At 39.5% G+C, this 12332-nt stretch overlaps 1 protein-coding gene and 1 long non-coding RNA gene across 2 annotated transcripts; one reads left to right on the forward strand and one right to left on the reverse strand.

Moving 5' to 3' along the window:
* The first annotated feature begins 406 nt into the window (after positions 1 to 406).
* On the forward strand, positions 407 to 7293 carry LOC108156838 (bestrophin-4). The gene is given in 9 exon segments (XM_017288548.2): positions 407 to 425; positions 2526 to 2709; positions 3695 to 3805; positions 3863 to 4619; positions 4683 to 5057; positions 5705 to 5762; positions 5765 to 6364; positions 6508 to 6552; positions 6953 to 7293. Coding segments are annotated over 8 exon segments (2358 nt in total). The 5' UTR covers positions 407 to 425; positions 2526 to 2638.
* An 859-nt stretch (positions 7294 to 8152) lies between these two features.
* LOC108156415 lies at positions 8153 to 8769 on the reverse strand. Its single transcript, XR_001775102.2, has 3 exons — positions 8447 to 8769; positions 8311 to 8394; positions 8153 to 8253 (listed from the first exon to the last, which is right to left on the reverse strand). It is a non-coding gene; the product is annotated as an uncharacterized LOC108156415 (long non-coding RNA).
* Between the last annotated feature and the right edge of the window lie 3563 nt (positions 8770 to 12332).

Below are 12332 nucleotides of genomic sequence, written 5' to 3' on the forward strand. Positions count from 1 at the left end.
TTCTTGTTGTTATTGTGTTTGTGAATAGTGGGAAGTGTTTTTGTTTTGTTACCTTCTGGCGTACCCTACCCTACCCTACCCTACCTGGAAGGGGCTAATGCAGGAATCTGTTCGGTTCTGCCGCTTTGCATGGCGTGCCGGGAACACCAGCAACAACATGCACAAATAGTAGCATTCGCTTGTAAATGTAAGTGACCGTGAAGCGATTTAATAACAGTACACTGCTGGGAATAACAACTGCAACAACAACTGCACTAAAATCTAGAACTCGTGACTAACGAAATTCAAAATCGATTGAACCAAACAATGACTGTCTTTGCAACATACAAAATGCCCTTTGTTCGTAAAATATCAAGGAAGTTACACACATACACACATACATATATCTCTGTCCCGCAGCTTCCATGGCTCCAGTTATCTGCCTTGTAAGCAAAGAAAAGATAATTTCGTAATTGAAAGAAGTATTACATATTTATTACAAAAACAACAGAGACTGAGAACATTCGTAGGTGAATAACCACATTTAGAATTCCTATATAAGGGATGTACAACTATTACAGGAATAAGAAACCTTTAAGGTCATTTTGGAATCTTCAAAAAATAACTTTAATCGAGAGTGTCCCATCAAGGGAACATGCACTGTACATGGGATATCATATATGCACATGTGTGTGTTTTTTTTTTGCCTCATGACTCATCTACACTGTTTTGGCGATTGCAATACACTATGCAAATTACTTGGGCCTCCGAAATACAGCTATTAATAAACCCCTTCGATATGAAAACCAAAAACTAATTTATCAAAATAATAAAATATAATTATTTTGCAACAAATCTTCTTAGATTGAGGAAACATTCAATCGAATGCACTGGCCTGTTCTCTGGGCCAAGACACAAGCCGCATTGAGCATTATTTAAATTTAGCCACGCGCCTTTCTGGCCCACTGACAGCTCTCAACAGACGCCTGAAATACTCTTGTACTCGTACTTGTACTGGCTGAAAATGTCATTAACCTCGGCCATTTGAATTCGAATGTTGTCGTTAGATTTGATTCACTGTAAAGAATATTGAGCATTATGCAAATACGAGCGATAAAGCCAATGACTTGCCCGTTCATATCGGCACACATGACTGACCGTATTTTTGTAATTTTTATAGGTCAACAATGTTGTCTTTTGCTCCGTTTGCTGGGCAAATATTGACCCATCAGCGGAATGCATCATGAGTGCGGCAAGAGGTCAGTTCTCTTGGGGAAGTCGCATTGATAACTTCGGTCAATAAACAATTGGAAATTGGAAATCGCATACTTTTATGACAAAGAAGACAATGAGTTGTATATCACTTCGAGTGCCACTTTCGTTCGATAAGGGTTCGATTGAGGGCTACCCTGCAGTCAATGAGATTCTGCTGACCATAAAGTATTCCGAAACACGAAACCAATGTATTACTCCCCTTTATTTACTGCGAATTCGTTTTTATATATACAAATCAGCAATTTGCTTTATACCTACTATATTTCCCGTCGAAAGTCTCGTTCTTATCGCGTTCTCTGTTTGTTTATCCAATTGCAAACACGCTCTCAGCAGCAGCTCAAACCTTAAGAAACCCTCGTATATATGAGCATTTTGACCTTAGTTTTCTAATCAGGTTTAAAAATCCCCTAGTATTACAAGTTAACTAATTGTTCTGTCCAAGATTTATGAGCCCTGGCCCAAAACAGAAAGCCAAACAAACAGAACACACATACAATATACGATCATTTTGGAGACTCTACCTTGGTTAAGGCCTACCTATAAATGATGTCATGTTCTCCCCATTAAATGCTGGGATCACATGGCGCAGAGCTGCTCTTAGTATATACATATGTACATATGTATATATGGTATACAGAATATAGTATAAGCTTGGAGCCGAGTTCGTGGTGTGATTTCTGATCATTAGCTGGCGCTGGTTCGCAGAAATTCTCGCATTTTTCGTTGTCTCTCTTTTATGACGGAAATTCATTGATACATACACGTAAAATGAGCTCATCTGAACTCGATTATGATTACATACGTACATATGCCATTCAATAGAGAACTTTATGTTTGTCTGTCTAATTGGCATCTAATCGCTGGAGAGTGACCCCCACGGACACCTCTCGAATCAAATGGAGACACCGCCTCGCCAGAGGCATCGCCCACTCACGCAAAAGTCGACCTCTGACGTATTTCCCCCCCATTTCAACTCTCATCTGTATAAAAAATATACACATATAAATTGCAGCAATTAATGTAATCAACCGCACACTATGACATTTCTCTTAAATGTTAAATGCATTTCAATTGTATTCCGCATTATAGGCATCCCTTTTGACTTGTTTCATTGCATGTCTAATTGTGGAAAAAATATATCGATTTTGGTATTAAAAATTGCATTATTGTTGCTGTTGCTATTGACTGCGATTCCCCTAGCCTTGCATAATGCTTTTATTCTGTTTATTTAGCCGGAAAAAATAAATTTGGTTTATCTCATTTGGTTTTAGGCAAAAAAGTGATGACTGAGACGCGATAAGAGGCAGACAGCATCGAGGGACTACAACCGCACAATCTCAGCCATAATAAAGAACTACAAAAAAAGGAAAAATATACTGCTAAAATGACAATTACGTACACGGGTGAAGTGGCCACTTGTCGCGGCTTTGGCTGCTTTCTCAAATTGTTGCTCAGGTGAGTGGAGTTAAAGTCTTATGTACATTGTTCAGCCATTGAGCACATATATATATATAGACAGTACAAAATTGCTAGCTGGCTGTTAATTATAGAGCACTGACACAGCCCACAATCCCCATAGAGCGGCATTCCAAACAATTGCCGCAAATGCAAATTACACGAGTAGAACTTTTCCACTTTCTTTCATGGTGCAAACTGCACTGAAATTGCTGTCCCCCCATCACAGTGGGTTGTAATCTGAACCTGATGTAGACTCATATGTCTGACATCTGTCAGGGCTTGTTGTCTGAATTATAATTTAATAATGAAGAGCCACTCGTGGGGTGTGTGCACCCGCATATCCTCCCTTCACGCGTAACTGATAAGGCCTGATTATTGCGATTATTACGAATGATAGGTCAATCAATGGAGCATTTGATGACCTAATAAACGTGCCATCAGAATTAACCTGAGATGGAATTGGAATCTCCCACTATGCGTATGAATCAGCTGGGCCTACCAAGAAAATACTTAGCAAAAAGTTTCCCAAAAACCATATAAATTTGCCCGATTAAGGGGCACCCATTCTGGGCATAAGATATCGTACGAGTCTTTATTATATCACGCATTGTACGACTGATAAGCTGTGCAAATGCCGCACATTTCGGGAGGTATTGTTTACCTTCCGAGCACCAGTCAAATGTATTTTATGACGTTTGAATGTAAACAACAAGTGGCCTATTTTATCGGCCCATGGCTGAGGACTAACTTTGGCCATGACGTAGCCGTTCCAGTTGCGGCAAGTGTCTCATCCTCAGACAGAGTGACGCTGGCAAACGGAAGATCAATTGGGAATCCGTAACGCTACTTTGGCAATCGATTACGATTACGGCTGATAAGGGCCAATACTCGGTTATATGCTGATTAGCCTGACGTGTCCGGTCTATTTATATAGGCTGATGTACAGCAAGACGAGTGTATTTATGATCCTTTTCGATTGCAGATGGCGCGGAAGCATTTACAAGCTGGTATGGCTGGATCTGTTGGCCTTCCTCACCATCTATTATGTTATCAATATGGTATATCGGTTCGCTCTCAATCCCACCCAGAAGGAGTGAGTACATCCACCATTTTGTGTATATATTTTGCTTAACTGATGTTCCATTTGCAGGACCTTCGAGGCCATCGTTCAGTACTGCGATAGTTATAGTGATCTCATACCCCTCTCCTTCGTGCTGGGCTTCTATGTGTCCATTGTGATGACCCGCTGGTGGAACCAGTACACCTCCATACCCTGGCCGGATCCCATCGCCGTCTTTGTCAGCTCCAATGTGCACGGCCAGGACGAGCGTGGACGCATGATGAGGCGCACCATCATGCGATATGCCTGCCTTTGCCTGACCATGGTCCTGGCGAATGTGTCGCCGCGGGTGAAGAAGCGTTTTCCGGGCCTCGACAATCTGGTGGAGGCTGGTCTGCTCAACGACAACGAGCGCACCATCATCGAGGCCATGAACAAGTCCTTTCCGCGACCTTCCAAGCACTGGCTGCCGATTGTCTGGGCCGCCAGCATCATCACCCGCGCCCGGAAGGAGGGACGCATCCGAGATGACTTCGCCGTGAAGACCATCATCGATGAGCTGAACAAGTTCCGGGGCCAATGCGGACTCCTGATCAGCTACGACACGATCAGTGTGCCCCTGGTCTACACCCAGGTGGTTACACTGGCCGTGTACTCGTACTTTCTTACCTGCTGCATGGGCCAGCAGTGGATCGACGGGAAGGTGGTGGGCAACACCAGCTACCTGAACAAGGTGGATCTGTACTTCCCGGTCTTCACCACGCTGCAGTTCTTCTTCTACATGGGCTGGCTGAAGGTGGCCGAGTCCCTGATCAATCCCTTTGGGGAAGACGATGATGACTTCGAGGTAAACAGAAAGGAGACTCCACCAGCCAAGAACCTCTTTTAATATCATCTCTATTTCTTGAAGGTCAACTGGATGGTGGATCGCAATCTGCAGGTCTCCTACCTGATTGTCGACGAGATGCATCACGACCATCCCGAACTGCTCAAGGATCAGTACTGGGACGAGGTGTTCCCCAACGAGCTGCCCTACACCATAGCCGCGGAGCGTTTCCGCGAGAATCATCCGGAGCCGTCCACTGCCAAGATCGAGGTGCCCAAGAGCGCGGCCATGCCCTCGACGATGTCCTCCGTGCGCATCGATGAAATGGTTGGTAATGATACTGCCGCCCCCACTGCCGTTGCCCCAATCAACACCATGCCGCCCGTCGCCGAACAGGCGGAGGGCGTGCCCCTGCAGGCAGTAACCTATGACTTTCCCAAGGGCTCGCCAGATGAGGAGGTTAGAATCAGAACGTTGGCAGCATTCTCTAGCGTTACGAAGCATTGGCACCAGTCTACCAATTGGCTATCCGACAAACAATTCGTTCATCTGTCAATGTGACCAAATCAAACAAAAAACCTAATCAAAATCAAAAGTTTCTAACCTCTTATTCGCTCATTTTGGGACCACACTCCTCTCATTGGCATTCTGAAACACACAACGGTGCTTGGTAGTTATATAAAAATAGTTATAATTAAACAATATATCGTATAAACGAATGTGACAATTGTTTAAACTTAAGCAAATCATGCACTGTGGTAGCTCTGGATCCAACAAGGCCTTCAACTTGTGGCCGAATATCTATTTGATGTCCTGAGCATACCATACAGTGCTTGATTCTCGCCTAACTTTAAGCTTAGATGGTGTTTGTGTCTCTTTAGGTCCTAAGACTATGCCTACTAACTTTTGATTCTAACCACCTAATCGACTATCTGCCGCCTACAGCCTAAAGCCTCTAACAGCACCCCCACGCACTGCACGACTTTAAAACGCTTTCAACTGCACCAAAAGTACCGCACTGAACGGTTGCAAGTAACAGTAGTCCGGACCACACACTTTCACGGTCTTTTGATGTCCCGTATTAATGTGACACTTCTCTCCTCCAGGCCGATGATGCCAGCGGGATACACTTCTCGGCAGGCAATGGAAAAATGCGCCTGGGCTCGTCCCGTCGCTGGTCAGCGTGTCGGGGACGTTGTCACGCGTGAATACCGTGGCCTCGGCCCTCAAGAGGTTCCTCAGTCGCGACGACAGTCGACCGGGATCGGCCACGCCCAGCGATGATCAGAAACCGTACAAGTTCCCGGCCAGCGCCAGTTCGGCCAGTCTCACGGCTGGAAACGTGGGATCGGCCACCTCGGCCGGCAAGCCAGCGGGTAGCCTGCGCATCACCCAGCAGGTCATCGAGGAGGTGGACGAGCAGGCCACCATCACCTCCATGCGCGCCAACGAGCCGCGACCCAATGTCATGGATATCTTTGGCCCAGGAACGGCAGGAGGAGTCGCTGCCGCAATGCAGCCGCCACCTCCGGCTCATTCACAGCCGGTGGACATTCCGGCACGTCCGCTGGAGTACAATCGCGCCCACTCGCAGTACGAGCCCAGCCTGTTCCCGCCCGGTGGCGTAGATGCTCTGCTGAGCACGTCGGCACCAGCCGGAGGCAGTCCCTCTCTGCTGTCGAACGCCGCCACGGCCCCCAGCTCCCCGGTGGGGGACAGCAGCAAGTCGCTGTATGACCCACAGAAGGCCGCCAGTCGGGAGACGGGTAAGTGCGGGGTTCCGGCCCCATCCGGATGGTGGATGGGGAGGGGAACGGTACCGTAAATGCGTTCCCTGCTGCTTCCTAAACTCATATTTAACGTTTGTGTATCTTCATTTTCAACCAATTCGCGAATTACTCGTATAAAGAGAGGCCCGATGCACCGCAGGTTTTTAGGTGGTTCATCACGAACGGTAATGTTCATCCTATCCTCCATTGGCCATAATAACTTGTTCGAATCCTTTAGCTTGCTCTGCGTAATCGTTGCTGGTTTACAATATTTGATTGTTCTCCTTGTTTTTTATAGTTACTATTATTTAAATTGTATATAATTTTGATAGTTTGAATAGTTTTTGTAACAATTGGCATGTGTTTTTGAAACCCTTGCCCACTTTTTGAGTACTAACCCGCCCAAGCTTAGCCCTGAATCCCCGAATTATTGTATCCCGGCCAGATTTTCTGGGTAGATTTCCAAAATTCATACTGAAACCCTGCCTAGCCTTAGTCCTAGCTATATTTATAGTCGTTGCACGTTTCACCTGATTTATTCCCCCATTTATTATGACTAATGTATGGTCTTGTATGTGTTTGCAGTGGAGAACATGGACCTCAAGTCCTCCAGTGATATGCTGGCCGGTAGTGCCGCTGCCGAGCCCGAGGACGAGGGAGACGACTTCGAGAAACTGAAGGCCGCCCGCGAAAAGGAGAAGCTGGTGCGACAGCAAAAGAATCTGGCCCGAACCATCAGCACGGCCCCGGGCGTAGATGCCGCCGCTGTGGTCCAGGCCCAGGCCCAGGCGATGGCTGCCCAGGCGAATGCCGTACTCACGGCCGTGGCCTCAAGTGCCGATCTACTCGCCGGCGCGGATCTTGTGCCCAGCTCCACAATGAAGTCGGATAATGCCGCGTAGAACGGCAGCTGGAGCGACGCCTAGTATTCCTAGTATTCTGTTGTACAATTCTTGTGTCGTACAATTACGTAGCCTAAGTCTAGTGCATTATTTAATTTACTTACCTTAGCTGCTAAGCTAAACGCTGATGAACTTAATATTGGACAGATTAAGAATGCTCATAACGTCTAAACGAGCTTGAGTGAGGATGGACCTAATTAACGCTGTTGATAACACACACAAATACAATACTAAACGCTAAGTAGAAAGTTATTTGAATTTTTACAAATATAAGCTATTTTTGTAAAAGAGCGCCATTTGTGTGGTTTTTTTTATACCCGATACTCAAAATGAGTATTGGGGTATATTAGATTTGTGGTAAAAGTGGATGTGTGTAACGTCCAGAAGGAATCGTTTCCGACCCCATAAAGTATATATATTCTTGATCAGCATCAATAGCCGAGTCGATTGAGCCCTGTCTGTCTGTCCGTCTGTCCGTCCGTCCGTCTGTCCGTCTGTCCGTCTGTCCGTCCCCTTCAGCGCCTAGTGCTCAAAGACTATAAGAGCTAGAGCAACGATGTTTTGGATCCAGACTTCTGTGATATGTCACTGCTACAAAAATATTTCAAAACTTCGCCCCGCCCACTTGCGGATATTAAATGACAAGACCAGCCCCCAGCCCGCAGCCCCCTAGTTGGAGGACATAGAATATATTCCATTCCCCCATTTGATTCCTGCATGATTTGTAGTTATTCCATGACACAGACATGGATTTGCACAGCGACTAAATGAAAGACCAGTCGTCTTTTCAAATTACGAGTGAATATAGTTTTTGGGGCGTGCATCAAAGGACAAAGGAAATAAATCTATGGAAAATAAATTAGGGCTTAAGGAATTTGAAAATTGCTGTACAAATAGTAAATATATTTATTTGTTTGAAAACCAACAAAAAATGTATATTTAAAAATTCCTTTGGTCGTCTAAAAGGAATGTGGAATGGGCATGCTGCAAATAGATATATGTATCTATAGTTATCGAAGGCCAAGAAAGGACTGTACTTACTTTTTATTTCGCAGCGTAATTTGCAAACAGATTAGCAAATAACGCACCAGAAGCCTAATTGGCCCTTTTTTAGATCGATTGATCCTTTGGAGTGGAAAGGTTTAATTTTGCAGAAACTCGTTAGTTTACGGCTTACCACATCCTGGCCTTGCGTCTGCTGGCTCATCGTCTTTTATGGACCCCTCCGAAGGATCATTATAAGAACTCAAATCAGTGGCTGTGGAAGATTCATCATGATCTTTTTGAGAGCCCCCTTCAGCCATAAAATACTCCGAGTCTTCCGAAGTAGTGGAGCTGGAGGAGTAGGTATCCTCATAGATAAGATTCGGTTCGGCCATCACTCGGAATGTTCGATTATATTTAAGATTTTCAAAAATAGAAGCACCAACGAAAATATCACACAATTTTTGGGACTGTGATTCGTTTTTCCGGAGTGTTTCGGAAAATGATGCTTAGATGTGGATTTTTATACCCGATACTCAAAATGAGTATTGGGGTATATTAGATTTGTGGTAAAAGTGGATGTGTGTAACGTCCAGAAGGAATCGTTTCCGACCCCATAAAGTATATATATTCTTGATCAGCATCAATAGCCGAGTCGATTGAGCCCTGTCTGTCTGTCCGTCTGTCCGTCCGTCCGTCTGTCCGTCTGTCCGTCTGTCCGTCCCCTTCAGCGCCTAGTGCTCAAAGACTATAAGAGCTAGAGCAACGATGTTTTGGTTCCAGACTTCTGTGATATGTCACTGCTACAATAATATTTCAAAACTTCGCCCCGCCCACTTCCGCCCCCACAAAGGACGAAAATCTGTGGCATCCACATTTTTAAAGATACGATAAAACCAAAAACGCAGAATCGTAGAAGATGACTATATCTTCTAGAGTGCAAAATCTGAACCAGATCGTATAATGATTATAGCCAGAATCAAGAAAGCAATTTCATTCTTTCTCGCTCTGTCTCTCTCTAACACACAGGTTTCATGGTCGGTTTTGCCAATTGCAAAATATGAGTTCAAGGATCTCAGAACCTATAAGAGCCAGAGCAACCAAATTTGGTATCCACACTCCTGTAATATCGGACCTTGACCGTTTCGTGTCCAAATTTCGCCACACCCCCTTCCGCCCCCGCAAAGGACGAAAATCTGTTGCATCCACAATATTGCAGATTCGAGAAAACTAAAAACGCAGAATCATAGATAACGACCATATCTATCAGATTGCTGAATCTGGTTTAGATCAGATAATTTTTATAGCCAAAAGGAACAAATCAATTTGCAGTGGCTACGCAGCGCCCGACGTCACGCTCAGACTGATTTTCTGTCTCTCTCGCACGCACTCTTTGTCGTGTCGTTTAATATTAGCGGCGTCTGCCGGAGGAGAGCCATACTGACTTAGTATCGGGTATAACTGTAGAGTTGCGGGGTCCGCAGCAACTCACAACGTTCCCCCTCGTTTTGGTTACGCATTGCTGACTTAAAAGTCCATTGGGGAATTTTTAATGGGATAGGATGCCACACGTACTGGATGTGCTCCTGGCTGGACTGTGGCAGCCACTGGCTGTCCTGCCGCGGGCCAAAGCCATGATGCCACTGCTGTGTCGCTGAGTCGACACTGTGGCGTCCCGTCAAGATGATATTTTAAAATCGTCCTTCACAGAGGACTTATGTACCTACGTTTTACCATGAACCTAATCGTATCCGATTTCCGCCGCCAGACGGAGTCCTATCCGAGCACTACCGAGGTTTAGTCGAGACAGACCAAGTCCTATCCCAACCAGACAGAATCGTATCCCAGCAGCACACAAGCGACCTCCTTGCAAGATCTGAACCGAACTAGTCATCGTCATCCTTCGACCTGGCCATCGAATACAAGGACCTTGACTATGGCAACCAAAAGAGGGACAACGCTGGCTAGACTCTAGATGATCTCGGTGTTGTTAGGTTTAAGAATATATATTGGATAATCCATATATTTAGATAGTATATACAAATATGTTCCACTAATATATAAAAAAATAATAATTATTTAAAAAAATTTAAAATAATAATTATATTATATATTATTTTTGGATCAAAACATTTATTATATAATTATTATTTTTGATTTTTATTGAATAATTATTATTATAATTGTTATTCTTGATTTTTATTGAATAATTATTATTATAATTGTTATTCTTGATTTTTATTGAATAATTATTATTTTTGATTTTTATTGAATAATTATTATTATAATTGTTATTCTTGATTTTTATTGAATAATTATTATTATAATTGTTATTCTTGATTTTTATTGAATAATTGTTATTATAATTGTTATTCTTGATTTTTATTGAATAATTGTTATTATAATTGTTATTCTTGATTTTTATTGAATAATTATTATTATAATAGTTATTCTTGATTTTTATTTAATAATTATTATTATAATTGTTATTCTTGATTTTTATTGAATAATTGTTATTATAATTGTTATTCTTGATTTTTATTTAATAATTATTATTATAATTGTTATTCTTGATTTTTATTGAATAATTGTTATTATAATTGTTATTCTTGATTTTTATTGAATAATTGTTATTATAATTGTTATTCTTGATTTTTATTGAATAATTGTTATTATAATTGTTATTCTTGATTTTTATTGAATAATTGTTATTATAATTGTTATACTTGATTATTATTGAATAATTATTATTATAATTGTTATTCTTGATTTTTATTGAATAATTGTTATTATAATTGTTATTCTTGATTTTTATTGAATAATTGTTATTATAATTGTTATTCTTGATTTTTATTGAATAATTATTATTATAATAGTTATTCTTGATTTTTATTTAATAATTATTATTATAATTGTTATTCTTGATTTTTATTGAATAATTGTTATTATAATTCTTATTCTTGATTTTTATTGAATAATTATTATTATAATTGTTATTCTTGATTTTTATTGAATAATTGTTATTATAATTGTTATTCTTGATTTTTATTGAATAATTGTTATTATAATTGTTATTCTTGATTTTTATTTAATAATTATTATTATAATTGTTATTCTTGATTTTTATTGAATAATTGTTATTATAATTGCTATTCTTGATTTTTATTGAATAATTGTTATTATAATTGTTATTCTTGATTTTTATTGAATAATTGTTATTATAATTGTTATACTTGATTATTATTGAATAATTATTATTATAATTGTTATTCTTGATTTTTATTGAATAATTATTATTATAATTGTTATTCTTGATTTTTATTGAATAATTGTTATTATAATTGTTATTCTTGATTTTTATTGAATAATTGTTATTATAATTGTTATTCTTGATTTTTGTTGAATAATTGTTATTATAATTGTTATTCTTGATTTTTATTGAATAATTGTTATTATAATTGTTATACTTGATTATTATTGAATAATTATTATTATAATAGTTATTCTTGATTTTTATTTAATAATTATTATTATAATTGTTAATTATAATATAATATAATTATAATTATAATAATTATTATTATAATTGTTATTCTTGATTTTTATTGAATAATTATTATTATAATAGTTATTCTTGATTTTTATTTAATAATTATTATTATAATTGTTAATTATAATATAATATAATTATAATTATAATAATTATTATTATAATTGTTATTCTTGATTTTTATTGAATAATTGTTATTATAATTGTTATTCTTGATTTTTATTGAATAATTATTATTATAATTGTTATTCTTGATTTTTATTGAATAATTATTATTATAATTGTTATTCTTGATTTTTATTGAATAATTGTTATTATAATTGTTATTCTTGATTTTTATTGAATAATTGTTATTATAACTGTTATTCTTGATTTTTATTGAATAATTATTATTATAATAGTTATTCTTGATTTTTATTTAATAATTATTATTATAATTGTTATTCTTGATTTTTATTAAATAATTATTATTATAATTGTTATTCTTGATTTTTATTGAATAATTATTATTATAATAGTTATTCTTGAT

The sequence above is a fragment of the Drosophila miranda genome, chromosome 2 (assembly GCF_003369915.1).
Source record: "Drosophila miranda strain MSH22 chromosome 2, D.miranda_PacBio2.1, whole genome shotgun sequence".
NCBI lineage: Eukaryota > Metazoa > Arthropoda > Insecta > Diptera > Drosophilidae > Drosophila > Drosophila miranda.